This window comes from Sinocyclocheilus grahami, unplaced genomic scaffold (genome assembly GCF_001515645.1).
Source record: "Sinocyclocheilus grahami isolate Dianchi unplaced genomic scaffold, SAMN03320097.WGS_v1.1 scaffold10.1, whole genome shotgun sequence".
Classification (NCBI taxonomy): domain Eukaryota; kingdom Metazoa; phylum Chordata; class Actinopteri; order Cypriniformes; family Cyprinidae; genus Sinocyclocheilus; species Sinocyclocheilus grahami.
In genome coordinates, this window is record NW_015505189.1 from 2,121,226 (window position 1) to 2,139,294 (window position 18,069).

Sequence of the window (18,069 nt, forward strand, 5' to 3'; positions counted from 1 at the left end):
TAATATGCTGATTTGCTGATTATCAATATTTAAAACAGTTGAGTAAATTTTTTCAGGATTCTTTGATGAATAGAAAGATCCAAAGATCAGCATTTATCTGAAATAAAAAGCTTTTGTAACATTATACACTATACCATTCAAAAGCTCTTTTTAAAATTTATATTATAGAAATTATTACTTTAATTTAGCAAGGATGTTTTAAATTGATCAAAAGTGATGATAAAGACATTTATAATGTTACAAAAGATTTCTATTTCAGATAAATGCTGTTCTTCTGAACTTTCTATTCATCAAAGAAACCTGAAAAAAATCTACTCCGCTGTTTTCAACATCATAATAATAATTGTTTTTTGAGCAGCAAATCAGAATATTAGAATGATTTCTGAAGGATTATGTGACACTGAAGACTGGAGTAATGATGCTAAAGCTCTGCTTTGAAATCACAGGAATAAATTATATTTTCAGATAGAAAATAGTTATTTTAAATAGTAAAAATATGTCAAAATGTTACCGTTTTTGCTGTATTTTGGATCAAATAAATGCAGGCTTGGTGAGCAGAAGATAATTCTTTAAAAAACATTAAAAATCTTACTGTTCAAAAACTTTTGACTGGTATGTTAGCCTATAGTTTGAAGTAAAAAATATCAACAATATCAGAGAAAAGGTGAATATTTATTTATTTGCGCCATTTTTTTCCTAAAATATTATATAGTTTTATAGGAGTAGGTTTCATAGAGTTGGCAAATTAATTTTTCATAAGTTCGTAGGTACAGACATCTGTTGTGGCCGTTCTTGGCCGTTTTTATGATGCTTTTTTAATAGTGTTCATATCGATATCGGAATTATATCGTATCGACCGAAATTAAGAAATATATCGTGATATATATTTTGGCCATATCGTCCAGCCCTAGTCTAGATGTGCAAAGCTAGTAGAGACATATCCCAGCAGACTAAAGGCTGTAATTAAAGCAAAAGGTGGTTAAACAAAATACTGACACAAGTGGGTGATACTTTTTCCAACTCAGTGATTCTGTTTTTTGTTCTGACATGTTGGTATTATATCTTTCACTTGGATGTAATACGTTGCACTGAGTAAATACAGCTGGATAAAACAATCTGTCTTCAATTCAGGCTGCAAAGCAACAAAATGTGATTATTTTAAAGGGGGTGATTCTTTTCTATACCCACTGTACATATAAAGAGAGAAAGGGAGATTAACAAGGTAAGTGCCTTTACTGTCATTACTGACCCCAAACACTACTTAAACCGTAATGTATGAAGATTAAATAGAAAAAACAAGGGTTGTTGTGTATAATTACATTCCAACAGATCTTAAAATATATTAATTTGAGATTGCACAATATTAACACTAACAGAATGTTTAAAATCTGCTTAAAATTCACTTGAAAACACCTTATCAGACTGGAAAAGGCACCTGAATGATCTCTCTTAAAGGTCAGCTCAGGATCCACCCTCAGTCTCCTGCATTCAGTGATGGAGAACATGTGCCTCTATATCGGCAGCAATGTCTCAAAATGAGTGGGAACATCTGAGATGCTTTCCCTCCATTCATATCACTTAATTAGATGAATGTGGGATGGGTAGACACAGAGTAAATCCATTAGCTATACATTTTATGGGACTTATTAAATGTTTGGCATAATTCAAGCCTGCAGTATATCAAATATAATTTGGATAATAATCCAGTATGCCGGATACAGAGCAGTCCCTCATGAACCACAAAAATAATAATCACATCAGCAGAAATTATGGTTTCTAAGAGTGCCTAATGTAACCCAAGCATACTTTGTCTCGAGGACAGTCTAAGCATCACTCTCTCCCTATTCCCTACAGCTCCACATTTAACAACATTCAGTACTCAATACTATTTGCAGTCTATAGCCATTAATGTTGATTTTTAAAATTACAAGAGGATAAAAGAAAAAAATTATTCTCAAAGTTTGAAGTGAGGGAACACGCACACAGCCACTTTACGACTGCCAGTCTTGTCACAAATGGTGCATGCTAAATTCTTTGGCATAAGTGAGTCAAATAACCACAGACAGTAAGCAATGCAATTTAAACCACAAAATGGACAGATTAAAGGGCTGGAAGGCACTCACCATACCTAAAAAGGCAGGAATAGGAAACCTTTTCTATTCTAGCATTCTTTAACTAAAATAACAATCAGCTCCCTTTTCTAGCCCGTTAACACAAAATAACACAAAGACAATGTCTAACAGGATCAAAACAGGAATAGTAATGTAATTTAGCCCACAAATAAGTGCATTACTTTACAGTCTTGACATTTCAGCTCTCTAAGGCCTCTGAGCTGTTCAGTATTTGGCTGTGCCCAGATGCAGCACAATGAGTCCCTTCACATGTCAAAACTGTCAGCAATAACACATTTCTAAAATAATTTTCTTTGGCCTTTAAAACACTCCCTGTCACTATAGCAGCTTTGACGAGACGCAGTTTTCTGGTCAGACACCAGTGGAGCATTGAACTACAAATAAACAGCTTTATGGGAAAGTGGTGCTATTTAGATGCAAAGCAGAGAGCAAGACACTAATGCATTCCGGATTGCATGGGCTACATTGGTGGCGCTTTGAGATAACTGGGTGATTGCCATGATATTCTCATAGGCAGATTTGTCAGATGCAGTGACTGCCTGATATTTAGGCATCTGTGTGCGATGAGTTGGATAAAACTTATGAGTAATACAGAGGAACAATACATCACAAAGAAATTTTAATAATAAAACTGGGTTACCAAAAGCTCCGTCCAATAGAACAATCCACAACAGCCCTGTTCCATCATTGAAGGATTATGTCATTTAAATTTACTCTGGTGAATGAATTTAAGGGCTCTCCAAAGCTAACACTGAAAATAAGCCACAAGTAAACATTGTTTTCACTGCAATCCTGCAGAACGTCATTGCATGACAATTGTGCAGAAGCAAAAACAGGCTCTTTAAAATTCAGACAAATCCGTAAGGGGAAAAATCGTAGCTAGTAGCTTCACATTGCCTCTCATTTTCTCCTGCTGTCCTAAATTAGTTTGTTGATATGGCATTGTGCAGCATAAAGTGCAATTACATTGGTTGCTTACTGGCAGCTGTCGGGTTTATTTCTTAATTTAATTAAACAAGCCAGAGCATGCAAATGATTTACTGCAGTACTGTAAACAAACTAATACTCTGTCAGGCAAATACATTCTTACAGTAAATCTCAGATGGAACAGGTCATACAATTAAGCACGGTGAATGATACATTGGCCATAATGATGGTGGTCTGGTTGCGGTTTCCGCATTAGTGGAGCTGAATGGATAAAGTGACTTTGGAGAGCAAAGCCACCATGAATTGGCTGTGTGATCGTACCATACATCTCAGTCATTCCACGGGCATATGGGCACACGCACATACACGTACAGACAGGGCACAACATCCGCTGAACGGGAAAGGTTAAGGACCGTACATGAGAAGAATTTTAATGGGAAAACCCATCCAGTCTTGCTGGCCAATGCCCTTTATTTCCTCCATTAAGTGGGCACAGAAGAGATAATGGGCTACATGGGTGACTGTAAACAGTAGTGAGGGCTCTATATAATTAACTAGCATTGCTACAAAGACAATGGTGAAAGATTCTGCTAGCTGTCACAATAAAGCGCTCTTTGTCATCACATAGCTTAGATCAAACAGAATCAGATCTCCTTGCAATTATAAACTGAAGTCTGATGTCATCCAAGTGAACTAATTGGGGAAATTTCATAAAAGGGGAAATCATTTTTCAAAGCATGAGCTGGTTCGTTAATACAAAAGTATTTATCACAATTGTACGGAATTATATTGGGAAACATTACTTAGGGAGCTGCTGCAATGTTTATGACATCTAATTGGCTGTGCCAAGCCACACATTCTATCATATGCAGGCGATACAGGCAACATTCTATACAGCAGCACTGACCACAGTACTTCAACACTCTCACGCTTATTCACACCAATTTTATGGGATTGCATCCTCTTAAAGTTCTGCCTGCCACTGTCATTGAAAATGATTAGTGTCCTCGCAGCTAATTTTTTCCAGGCAGCTCCTTAAGTAGTACTTCTCTCCCTGCCACAGTCCACTTCATCTCACTTCTGCTGCTCACTATCTGCCTATGAGTCTCACCTGCTGAACATGGTAGAGCTGGATGTTGACGAATAGACCGATTCTGACAGATTACTGGATGTGCAAACAGAGAGATAGACATAGACAGACTAGCATTTAGTTTTTTTCATTTGTAAAAGAATATTGAACAGATATGCTGTGTGTTATATTACCTGGGCATTACATTACAAAAAATTGTTAACTGCTGAGAGAATGTATCTAATACAACAGCTGAGGAGTGTTTTTTGTTTGGAGCAAATCGAAATGCAAAAATCATATTTGTCACAGAAATGTAACAATCAATGATGGCTTAGATACATATATGGATAGATACATCGACAGATATATTTGGATGGATATGGATATTTAAAATGAGGCCACACTCATTTTTGATCCAAGATTGTGCCAATGTGGTTGTTGGCCTGCCATCGCTCCTGTCCTTTGTTGTTTTTTCTGTGCATTTGTGCTGTCAATGTGTATGTGTGCTCTCCTGTTCCTTGGCTTTTGGATGAATGGTATTTTATGTATTGTAATGTGTACTAACTTTTGTTATGGATTATTCGTTGTTGTTTTTGTCTTTCTCTTTTATTTCCTTACTTCTTTATAGTATCTATATTATTTGTTAATGTACAGCACTTTGGTAGACACTAGTTGTTTAATATAAATATACTGACCTTGACCACTGATGAATAAATAAATGACAATCAGATGGATCACTGGTTAGACAATTAACTGGACAATCCAACGGTCAAGCAGACTGATAGCTGGAAATCAGTTGTCCAATGTCATTGCCTCACATAAACTACTGAAGAGCAAATCGGCAGTAAACATTCAATCAAACCTCTGACTGATTCAGTTATGTCTTTTCTTGACTCTTGAAGGTACGAGCAGACAGCGGGCACTGATCACTGCAAGAGGCGGGAGTGAGTGAGCGCTCGTTGGGGAGGGCTTTGCAGTTGCACTCGCATCCTCACGGTCTCACAAGGACAAAAACAGAAATTCTTACTATCGCTTACTTTATAAAGTAGCTGGCGCCTTCCTCGGTGAAGCCCTCTTCCCATCCCCGCGGTAAATCTAAGGGGAGAGAAATATTTGTACAAAGCTCCATTAAGTTTTTAATGAAACAGAAAGTAGCCCACCATCAATTATGCAGAGGACGTGTTTCCACTGGTCACTTTAAACACACTTACCGCAGTATCCGACTAAGGATGCAAAGTTTAGACTAGCCAGCATAGTTTACTACCGTACCTGATCGTATCATGTGTCCTGAGTTGACAGGTTCACCAGTGCGGGGATGGAGCCAAGTAGTGCCGCGAGTTTTGTCGCTGGAACACAGAAACACCTGTTACGAGACCCATCGGGAAAGGTGCGGATTCACCAGAACCACAATGAAATGCAACGACTGCGGTTAAACCCTTCAAAGACTGCTTACTTGATGAAAAAGACTCTGCCATCCCCACACACTCCGTAGGACCAGTGCTCAGGTAGTGTGTCCCGCCCGAGCGGAGCCGCCATGATCCCCGTTAAAAGTGAGAGCTGCGCCGCAGAGTTTCCAGGGAATCGGACAGTCCGATAATCACCACTAGGGCTTAACTGCTGTTAAAGGGGCAGGCCAAACTTGGAGAAAGTCTTTGTCCCAGTTATAAGCCGACAGAAAAGAAAGAGGCCATCATTAATCAGGCGGGATGTAGATGCTGGGAGTGCACAGATGTCGCCCACGAAATTCTACTTTTTATGCAAGCAAAGCCAATTCTGTAAGAGTGTAACTTCATGCGTGTAGTCACACAGATCGAGTTACACTTTGAAAACTGCACAGATTAACATTCCCGCAAATCACACGCACATTCTGAAACAGTTGGATACTTGTTTACCTTAGCTTGTAAGATCTGTATTAAAGCCAGACTGCGGGGGACATCTGTTGTTGTACTGCGGTCATGACAACTGTCTTCACAGATTTGAGCTTTTTGGCAGGTACAAGTAACGTTAGGCGAACAGTATAGCATATGGTTTAAATGACAATAGCACGAGATTAGGGATCATTTTAGTCAGGTTAAACATGTCTATAAACCCTACGTGTTCCCCAGCCAAAAATATCCGACTGAGAAAACATATCTTGCGGATTAAACATTTTTTCTTGAGTCCTAGATATGCTGAGAAAGTCGTGCTGGCTCCTTGCTGACAAAAACAGTGTAAAGGTGCTTTGTTTACGCTTTAATACTCACACTTTTTGTGACCTGCGCGCGCATGGGCAGGTCTAATAAAATAGCATGGACTTTTATGTCTTTAAATGTACCTGGAACATTTATTATTAACCTGGAATATTATTAATTTGTATTATTTTAATAGATTTTTTTGTAACCCAAGTATGTTATTAGTAGTTCATTGATGTTCAGTGATAGTTCGTATGCAAGAGCCACTTAAAAAAGTGTCTACATTGACTGTCTTAGTTTATATTTCAGAGCACTCATAAAAATATTGATTTTAAAATAAATATAATAACTCCCATTTTTATTATAATTCAAAAAGTTTTTTCTTCACCAGACACATAGCCTACTTTTATAATTAAATATACGTAATAATAAATCAGTTTAATAAAAAAATATATATTTACTGCATTGTCTAAACAGCTGAAGGCCTTAACATAACTGGTTAACTAACTATCCAAAACATTTGCTGGTGAATGGACACTTGAGCGTGAGCTAATATTTGGACAAGAATGCACTTCCTCATGAAAGCAAACGTGGTGCCAATACGTCTCCATGTACACGTCTGCCATAGTAGCTACTGTATGAGACATCGCTGACACGAAACTCATACCTAAAGACTCTCCCATACATTTTTGATGATAACCACAGGAACACACCCTGTCAAACTTCTCACTAAAGTCAGAGCAGAGTCACAACAAAAAAAACAATACAACTGCAACAACAGCTGATTATCCTTCCACTAGGCCAAGCTATTTATAGTCTCCTACAGTCTGTAGTCTGGCTGACAGTTGACGTTTGACCTTATACTCTAAAATGCTTCCTTTTTTGTATACATAAGTATGCAAAAAAAATATGTGTATAAACAAGGGAAATTGCATCTTTCTGCAAATAAAATGTCTTCAATATTCAATAATTATATCTTTTTACTAGGGGTGTAACGATGCACCGATCGCCGATTGAAAATCGATACAAATATGTGACAGTTGAGATATTAAACGAATCGCGATACAGTTGGGGGTAGTAGTTTATATAAGTGTATCTCTGAGGGGAACTGACTGTCTTTAGAAATGTTTATGATATTTTCTTTTCATCTTGACTCTGTATAATGCATATTAACCCTCTGGTATTGTTCGGTCATTTTAGACCGGAATTTTTATTTAATTTTTTTTTTATTTTAAAAATCACTACTTCATCGTAATGGTACGAAACTCGCTGACTTTTATGGCAGTCACTATGTGACCACAAAAAAAATCGTGGACTTGATTCGAAAAAGCTAAATAGTCGTAAAAAAAAGTAGTCACACTTGTGGTGTTTGCGGTCCGCCATTGGAAATGAATGGGAAATATGCAAAAATACGAAAATACTGAGAATTTTGTGTGTGTACAATATACAAATCATTCACGATGCAAAAAAAAGTGCACACCAATGAAGGGGTGACACTCTAAAATATCAAGTGTACAAACCAGACACTTCAGCCACAATGCTGTATAAAGGAAATATGCAAAAATACGAAAATACTGAGAATTTTGTGTGTGTACAATATACAAATCATTCACGATGCAGAAAAAAGTGCACACCAATGAAGGGGTGACACTCTAAAATATCAAGAGTACAAAACAGAAACACCAAATGAACTGGTGTGGCTGTTACAATATGGCAAAATTGAGCCAGATGAATCAGATAAGAAGTTAATGCAAAAACTGACATTTCAAACAAACATTTAAAAAAAAAAACTAAGCTTTTACAAAAAGTTGTCTTTGAGAAAGTCTAAATATAAATCCAAATCCACAACTTAAAAAAAAGTATTTCTGTCTAAAAACAACTAGAGAATGTATAAGCCTTTTATATAGAGCTCTATTATAGGAATCAAGTGGCTAAAACATGGAATTTCAGATGTTTTTCTTTTTTTACTCCCACCGGATGGAACTAATCTGCTTTCAAAAATTGGATTTTAAAGGCATTGTCTCTATTTTAACATGAAATACATGCCATAATTGAAAAGTAATAGAAAAATATTAGAAGAAAATGTGTATTGTTTTCAATGGGAAAAATGTATCATAATTATTGCATTCATATTAAATAGCACCATTAAATTCTCTCAAAATACAAAAGAAAAAATATTATTAAACAAACATATATTACATTGATTTCACTGAAAATAAAAAAAAACATTCAGCCCGTCTGTAGCATAATTTCAGAGTTAAATTCAGACCATTCTATTTTAGCTTCAAATCTCAAAATTATACAGTCTAATTTAGATTAAAAACTGCTCATGCAGCATCTTTGTTTGGGTCATGATTAAAATACAATGGTTGCCTCTAACTGAATGGAAAGAGATTTTTTTTTGTGTTATTTATTTATTAGATTTGGGGTTTGTTTTAACATTTATTATTATTATTTCACAAAGAAATGTTCAGCATTTTGTCCAAGCAATAATAATAAAAAAAACATTTTCATTTATAACTTATCTTAAATCTCATTTTGTTAAAAAAAAAAATCGTAACGTGAATCGTATCGCATTGTGAGTTGAGTGAATCATTACATCCCTACTTTTTACAAAAAATATAGGCCTATATATAAACTGTATATATATATATACACAGTATATATCACCTATAAAAGAGGAAAAACATTAATCATTTACCTTTTGGAGAGTGAAGGGAATGGGAAATTATGACATTATGTAAAGTGCAGTTCAAACAGCAGGTGGGGATATTTCACAATTGCTATTAGTGGTTATTGTGCTATGGGAACAGCAAGCTTGTAAATTCATGGCTGTGTTCTGGAAATAAGCCCAAATACATCCAAAAGGAAATGTGTTTTATTAATGTCATTGTAGAAATGCACTATTCTCAATAAGCCATTATTAATTGATGTATTATTCCCCTTGCAAACGTGTCCAAAAATAGAGGTTTACAGAGAAAGAATGACTGTTCGGCTGGTCCTGCAAGTTGAATATGTTAACAGGCAATGGGTTCAGTGTAAAACAAAGCAACTTTTTATATGCTACTGATAAGACATGGAATCGCTCATGTGAGTGTACATCACTGTAAACATTTTTAAAAAGTGCTCTTGCTTTTATATGTAACAGTGCAGAAAAAACTAGAGTGCACCTCTAAAGGTTATTCAGTGCAGGCAGCAGTAAGGAAGGACATGATGTTTGTTCTTGTTTGTGTGTGTACCAGGGTGAATAGGGTTTCTATTGGCTCCATCACTTACAGCATAACTGCATTTGGCTGCACTGAGAATGAGCAATCTCAACCATGACATACAATAATGCTTACACTGCGCCAAACTGGACTTGCCCTGTCTCCTCGTGCCATCCATAAAATTCATCCTGGTATAAGAGGCACTGATCAAAGTCATACTGCATATGTCAATGTACCACAAGACAAGGACTGTATTAGTGGTGAGGCAGTAAAATAAATGTCATCTTAGTGTATTCACTAATAAATTAACTGACATCATAAGATTTACATCCTGGCAGAATAGTGTGTTGCATTTTAAAATATAATAAACATCACCATGTTCAGAAGTGTGGATTTTAATTTTTCATAGAAATATCATATATGGTAGATAAACATGATTTTGTCATAAGACATTTACCTGTTCCTAGAGCATTTGTATAAAAAATAATTGTAACCCTATATTCACAAAACATATGCAGCAGCACAAATTATTTAAATGATGATGATAGAAAGAAATATTTATTGAGCACCAAATCAGCATATTATAATGATTTTTGAAGGATCATGTGACACTAAAGACTGGAGTATGATGCTGAAAATTCAGCTTTGCCATCACAAATACATTCAGACAAATAATATTTCACAATATTACTGTTTTACTGTATTTTTAATCAAATGAATGCAGCCATAATTGGCATAAGAGATTTCTTTAAAAAGAAACATTACAAAATCAAAATAAAATCTCAATAAAAACTATAATCTCTTAAAGCATGTTGTTGCAGGAATGTTGATCCAGGAACATTTCAGACTTGGTAAAATCATGGTCGCCATATCATTGAACTAGCTGTGATAAATGCATGGGTTAATGGGAAATGTGTGCTCTGTTTCCCTTGAACAAAACACAGGATTTTCCCCTTGTATCCCTGATTTACACTCTGTTTTTACACTCTGTTCTCGCCAAGAACAGTCATTTGACTCCAGTTGTGTGTCTACATCAAACACTTGAAAGCTGTATAAATATTTTAGCACAGAATCCCTTTGGAGTTGGGGGAACTTTTGTCAGCATGCCTTTTGTTGGTTTGATGCAACATTTCCCCCTAAGGATGACTTAAACTCCACCAGAAGAGACATTGACGGAACACAATGGAAAAAGATGCTTGTGGCTGAGGTAATAGGCCTATAGTATTTTACAAAGGCAGCTGCTGTGGGTTTATTTCTGTTTGTTTTCTGACAAATCATTTCAATTCTTTTACTGATCTTAAAAATAAAGCATTCAGCTACATGCATTTCTCCCACTATTGAAATACATGAATAATAGATTATTTCGAAAGAAGGCATTGGCGTTCATATTCTAAGACCCCGAAAACTCTTGTTCATGTAAAAATGAATCAAAATATGACATCTGCAGAGGGCACTTTGATATTGTGTCAGCAGTTTTACACAGCTTGGCTTTGACTGACACTTCTTAGGGGCGGTCGAGTTGATTTGGGGGTAGCTGTGACTGACAGAACTGTAACCCTACAGAGGCACACCGGCGCCGTGGGACCTGACCGTGTTCCATGTTAAAACGCCATATGCCTCCAACAGAGCACAGCACATGTCCGGCTAATAAGCTTGTATGAATTGGGAGCTTTCTGTAATGCCACTTAAAAGGACTTCCGTCTACTCTCAGTCTATCCCTCGCAGTCGCACACCTTCAGAGATGGGCTGCAGTATTGTACTGCTGATGGTTTCCTCACCACTGCCAGCAGCTCTCAATGCTGCAAGGTGACTCATTACTTTTCTCTCTTGCAGGAGAGGTTCATACAGAGGCAACTGCAGTTAAATCGCTGCATGCAGAATAACGTGATCTGCAGTAGGCGACTCTCGAGACGTGTTAAACAGTGTCAGCTCATCATATGACACGGTGAAAGCAGTTTGTGGAAAGTGTGTTATTTCCTTTCACAATTTAAAACTCCTCATCTCAGTGATATGACCTCTATCAGTATTAAATGATGTTTAATCGAACTGAAAACGAGTTATGGTGCCGTTCAAAACAGACCGAGAGAGCTTTTGAGAAATTGCTTAAAGCGATTATTTAAAGGCTTTATGTATAAAAGCCAGACTCCATTAATTGAAGATACCAATTACATTTTTAAAGGATATAAAAGGTTTCGGTAATGAAAGGCTGACTAAAAACATCTTTAACCAGAAAATATAGCCTATTCACATATTTAACGAATGACCATTTGCTATTATACAAAAAAAAAAAAACATTGTAGGCTACACCAGGTGACTTTATTTTAGAATATATTCTTTTCTACGGCATCGATTAATGCAGACAATATATCTTCTGACATTTAACTCTTTTGAATTAATGTCATTACCATTAGCACATTTCAAATGTGACTAAAAACATCTTTAACCAGAAAATATAGCCTATTCACATATTTAACGAATGACCATTTGCTATTATACAAAAAAAAAACATTGTAGGCTACACCAGGTGACTTTATTTTAGAATATATTCTTTTCTACGGCATCGATTAATGCAGACAATATATCTTCTGACATTTAACTCTTTTGAATTAATGTCATTACCATTAGCACATTTCAAATGGTGAGTGAGCACTGACCTCTAGTGGACAAGATCCTTAACGTTGTCACTTATTCTGGCAGTATATCAACATATAGCACCTTAAAAAGAATTGAATCTCGAGTCTTTCCCTGTATGAGCTACCAGTCTTAATCTAATTGAAAAATCTCCTTAGAATAATTGCCATTTGCTTATATGCTAATGACACACCTAATGAGTTAGCTAAAAATTTGTTTATAATAAATATAGCATGAATTTCTTTTTGCTCAGTCAGCTAGACATGTAACTAAATCTCTAGCCATTCATTGAACTTGTCCATGAGACAATGGCTAATAAATCAACATGCTTCTTTCTTCTTGTGGCAATGGTCACACTTGCCTTTTTTCCATTTTGAGCAGTAATTTAAACTAATTTATTCTCAGTGTTCTTACGCTGTCAATTACACAAAAGCATGATGTACTACAAAATGCTGGCCACACTTTAAATGTCTGTAAAATTATATTTTTAAAAAAAAAGTGAATTTCAATAGATTTACAAATCTTCACAACTGTTTCAACCATAAATTAACCGTTTGAAAGTGAATATTCAGTTATGATGGATTCTGAATGGGACATTTACATGATCAGATTTCTAATACATGCATATGTAACCACTGTATTCTACTGAAAAACTGCAACACAGTTCTGTGCCCAACAGTAGTAAAGAAAATCAGTCTGACCGCAACAAACACTTGAATTGATCCAAATATTTTTATTTGTCCAAAAACTGCAAATTTATGCCACCAGTGCAGAAGCTGTGGAAGATTCGCTGTAGATGAAAACAAACATGAATCAGATAATAAATTCAGGAAAAACGTTTTAAAAATACAAAGCAGGTTTTTGTGTGAAGGGGACTGGCAGTGCTGGCATAATAAAGCCAAACTGCTAATTTACCTCCAAGGTTTATCTAGCACATCAGAAATATCTCAGTTCTCACAAGGGAAGAATGGGACAATGAAAAGTGCACCTCATATAAGTGAAGGAATTTCTTGTAATGTCATTAAACACTCACTACTTCCAGTTGGGGGCAAGTACTCTCTTGGTCTTGTAGTAACGGGCAAGCCTGTGGATTCTGCTCTCAACCAGAATCAGGCGGAACTTAGCATCCTTATCCTGCAAGACCACAAGTGACAATGAGACAAACCAGTTGAAATGTATTGGACTGATTTTTCCATAAATCTTCAAATTATAGTCTGCACTGTAAAGATGCAAGTACATGTTCTAAATACGAATGACTGTTTCATTACCTTTCTGTTCCTTTCCAAGTGCTTCCTCACAGCAACAGCCTTCTTGATGAGGTGGTAGAGATCCTCAGGCAGGTCAGGAGCCAGACCTTTGGACTTCAGGATCCTAAGGATCTTGTTGCCAGCGACAAAACGCACCTGAGCAACACCATGGGAATCCCTCAGGATCACACCTAATGAGAAAAGGGCAGGTGATATTAGCTCCATAATAAAATTGGGCAGACAGACACAATATAGACATCTAATTTACAAATATGAAGACATATGGAAAAATGTCAAGAGCCTACACAGAAAAAAAACAACAACCAATGAACATGAAAGCATTCTCTTCTACTGGAAAGTAGGGATGTAACGATTTGATTCACGATTTTGATTTCCCGATTCGATTCAAGATAAAACAACAACCAATGAACATGAAAGCATTCTCTTCTACTGGAAAGTAGGGATGTAACGATTTGATTCACGATTCGATTCAAGATATTTTTTTAACAAAATGAGATTTAAGACAAATTATAAATTAAATGTGTCCTTTTATTATTGCTTGGACAAAATACTGTACGTTTGTGAAATTGAAACACTATAATAATATAGCACTTGCATATTATTGCTCTTTTGTTGGTTTTGATTTATTGCTTTGGATAAAAGCGTCTGCTAAATAACAAAACTTAAATATAGGCTACTGTAAATGTAAATAACAAAACTAAATTTTAAAACAAGCCCCAAATCAAATACATAAGTTACAAATAAAATAAATATCTTCATATAAACAAAAGGCTTTGTCTGTGCTCTTTCCATTTAAAATTAGAGGCAACCACTGCATTTGAATCATGATCCAAACAAAGATGCTGCATACATGCAACATGAACAGTTTTTAATCTAAATTAGGTTGTATAATTTCGAAATTTGAAGCAAAAACAGAATGATTTGACTTCAGTTTTGTGAAACTATACATAATTTGTGCAGGAAAGCTGAGCTGAATGAGACGCAGATTCACTCTCTGCCAGCAGGTGGCGCTTACAGCGTTTCCTTGGTTTGCGCTGTAAACAAAGCAGCGCTGCACTTATGAACTTTAATATGCGTTATACAGAGGCAAGATGAAAAGAAGAAATACCATCGAAACTTTTCTAAAGACAGTAAGTTCCCCTCAGACATATTCATATAAACTCCTACCCCTAATTTGTTTAGCATCTCAACCGATTTGAATCGTCACATATTTGAATCGATTTTCAACCGGCTCGTGGTTAATCGTTACATCCCTACTGGTAAGCAGCTTACGAATGTCAAATGTGCCTCTGCCGTAATAATTTCATTAAAGGGGTCATATGATGTGATTTCAAGTTTTCCTTTCTCTTTGGAGTGTTACAAGCTGTTCGTGAATAGATAAGATCCCTAAAGTTGCAAAGACTAAAGTCTCAAACCCAAAGAGATATTCTTTATAAAAGCTAAGACTCGTCCACGCCCTCCTCAAACACCTCGTTTAAACACGCCCCCACATGTCTATGTCACTGTGTGGGAAGATTTGCATAACACCGTCCAAATGTTTACGCAAATTCTCGCTGTAGTATTGTTGTTGTCGCCGCCATGTCTTGGAGACGCTGTGTGTTTCGTTGTTCCTGTTTGGGCTTCCAAAAGAGGACGCAACTAGAAATCAGTGGTTAAGTTGTATTTACAACACTGTTCCAGAACAGTTCAACCCTAATATTAGGTGCGTGTAGCGCATTTTTTACGGAGGACAAGGACTGCTTCCTGGGAGAGTAGACTACAATGCCGGTGTTCTGAATATAATGCTGACTCACCGCCTGTAAGTACATTTTCATATTTAAAAGCGTAATAAGCATTTTTCATTTTGTCTCTTTGAATGAATCAGCGTTTTTGAACGTGTAGTTGAATGAACGGTTTAAAGACTCACTCAAAGACAGTCCCTTTCCACCACCTTGTGGCGCAACACTGTAACTGCACTGACTGACAGCCCGTCTAGAACGCGTGCAGGTGGAAATATCAATAGAAAGTCTCTTGTCCAGTAGGATTCGAGGATCAGAACGAACGGTTATACATATAGGCTAACAATAGCCTAACAATCTTATTGTCAGGTTTATGTTCCGTTATGTCGATCATTCTCTTCTGTTTACTTCTCTTCCTGTTTCAACGCTATTTGGTTTGTTTCTGAATATGACCTCATTATATAGTAACACACGGATTATGCGAAACAATAATGAACATGGAATGTCGACGTATATGTAAAGCGATTGAAAGAACGGAAAGGAGGACTAAGAATCTCCAACGACAACTGGCAGTGCTACATTTGCTACAAGTGCCTGCACTTCAGCGTCCGTCCATCTATCGCTGTTCTCCATACTTGCGAAATAAGTTGACATGCTTACAGTATGTTTACACGGCGTTTTAAATCATGGCGGGTGAGGGCGTTTTCATACACGTCTGGCCAATCAACGTCTACTTACGTCACGATTAGTACCAGTGTTAGACTCTGTTCCGGAGTAGGAGCTAATTTGGTTCTCGAAAAAGGCAGTCCGGTATTAAAATCGCACCCAATTCCGGCTCTGCGAACACGCCGAAAAGTGGGTAGTTCCACAATTAGTTCTGGTACTATGAAAAGGTTCCTGCGGTGCGAAAGGGCCTAACATCAGTCAGAACTTACCGATCTGTGAGGGGGTCAGACCCTTCTTGGCCAGTTTGAAGATTTGCTCTTTAACATCATCAGATGTCAGTTTGAGCCACTAAAATACAAAATAGTTGCATATTTTAACAGCCTTGACAAACCAGAGAGGCATTATTATTCCAGATGAATCAGAATCGGATGACTTACTGTGGGAATACTTCGTCTATAGGGCAGTGCAGACTGGGACAAACCCTTGCTGAAAAATAATGCATTTAACAGTTCAATGCATGTTCCAGAATGAAACATTAAATTACAACTTCCCTTCTCCTTCAGTAAGCTAAACTGTACACATGATGACTGACAGCAGGTAATACAAAGCATAGGTAAGTGAATGGAAGGGTATCTTAAACCAAGCTGAACTTTAAATTAGAGTTTGTCTATTAAATATTCTGATAAATGCATAAAACCCATTTAGGAGGTGGTTTGATCGGCCCTTACGGTTAACGCCAAACACATCGGACACACAAAAACGTGGGTTATGTAAAACTAGGCGACACGATACCAGATCAGACCGCGCAGACAAATTGTAACTGAATGGGTATGAAAAGATCCTCAAGTGTGTCCGTACCGCAGCGCCTCATCCTAACGTTACATGTGCTGCGATCACGCTTCAGAGCAAGAGAACGTGGGACTACATGGACTTCTCAAACTCCAATGGAATACACATTCCAGACTCGGCCTATGTTATACAGAGTTAACAGTACTTTGGGTTGGTAGTGTGGCCCATATAATGTGTTCTTAGCGAAAAATAAGCGTTTACCCAGGAGCGTGCATGCGACCCATGATGGCGGCTTCGAGAGCGAGGAAGAGAAAGACCGAGCTGAGGCCGAGAGGAAGTGAAGAACGGAGGCGGAAGTGATATCAAATATCCCTTCCTGTCTGTTGATTTGACGAGCGAGTCTTTTTTTCTTTGCTTTTCTTTTTCTTTTTTCTCTTTTTTCAGTTGTTTTGTTTATTATGTTAAATATGGTATTTTTATATACTTGTTTTTCCCCCCCCGTTTTTTTCCTGTCATCTGACCTGCAAAAATGCATATTTTCCCAATAAATCCAGATAAGTCCGTCATTACATTTAGCATAAAAATACATTTTAATGATATCCTTTTTAAATTCATAAATGATATTTTATACAGACTCCTCGCTCTCTAATTTCGAATACACATTTTGGATTTGATCTAGAACGGTTCTTTGGCATAAAATCCCATTATAATTTTCTCCATTATGTGATGTAAAGGGTTCATGTTTTTATTGTCTTTTTTCATCATTTAGTTTATGACTGTTATACGCGTTGTGCTTTGTCGTTTGTTAAAAAGAAAAGACACCACTCCCTTCATATCCACCGGCTGGAGGCGCTATAAGAAAAGCCTTGCCACTGTGAGCATGCTACAGAAATAGAATAAACGAAAAGAACAGTAGCATCCAACAGAGTTATACAATGGGCGGAGCTTAGCGGCCCTGACAAATAATAACTCTCCTATTTAGACCTCTTCAGTGTGTATTTTTAAAGCGTATTATCTATTTAAGCTTCTTATTGTCGTCATATGGGTTTTAATTATTATTCAAACATCCATTAGTATTATTATCCAAACACATGATAACGCGCATTACAGTGTTACCCATTACATTTTTCAGCGCTGGTCAGGCTGGACCAATCACAGGCGTTTGCGATGAATATATAATAATATATATATATACGGAAGTAAAAATATATTTGATAGATATTACTCGGAAAATGTTCTGTTCGCATGTACTGTACCAACAATTAGAAGAAACGTTTTTTTAAATCTAGCATACTTCAAGTGTACAAATAGTTTAAAAGAAAAGGTCATGAGTTCTGAATGCGACTGAGCGGAGGATTCGCTTTCTGAGCCCCCACGCGCCCCCTTCAGGAAGCATCTACCTGCGCCATAAGAAACTATATCACTAAACCCCAATATATAAGTCGAGCGCTGTACCTGAGCTACGTGGACGAGCTCTCTGTCTCCCCCTGCT

General features: G+C 36.9%; 2 protein-coding genes across 2 annotated transcripts in view; both read right to left on the reverse strand.

Annotated features, from left to right (window-relative positions):
• plekha7b (pleckstrin homology domain containing, family A member 7b) overlaps positions 1–6,307 on the reverse strand; it is a 113,546-nt gene extending 107,239 nt beyond the window's left edge. The window contains exons 1-4 of the mRNA XM_016284288.1: positions 6,021–6,307; positions 5,582–5,778; positions 5,398–5,474; positions 5,166–5,223 (exon numbers count right to left, since the gene is read on the reverse strand). Of these exons, the coding sequence (XP_016139774.1) occupies positions 5,166–5,223; positions 5,398–5,474; positions 5,582–5,664 (218 nt within the window). The 5' untranslated portion in view covers positions 5,665–5,778; positions 6,021–6,307. The remainder of the gene's footprint in view (positions 1–5,165; positions 5,224–5,397; positions 5,475–5,581; positions 5,779–6,020) is intronic.
• A 6,542-nt stretch (positions 6,308–12,849) lies between these two features.
• On the reverse strand, positions 12,850–16,936 carry LOC107593403 (40S ribosomal protein S13-like). Its single transcript, XM_016283122.1, has 6 exons — positions 16,839–16,936; positions 16,226–16,274; positions 16,058–16,136; positions 13,405–13,574; positions 13,170–13,270; positions 12,850–12,926 (listed from the first exon to the last, which is right to left on the reverse strand). The coding sequence occupies exons 1-6, from the start codon at positions 16,859–16,861 to the stop codon at positions 12,893–12,895; spliced, it is 456 nt and encodes a 151-aa protein (XP_016138608.1). The 5' UTR covers positions 16,862–16,936; the 3' UTR covers positions 12,850–12,892.
• Between the last annotated feature and the right edge of the window lie 1,133 nt (positions 16,937–18,069).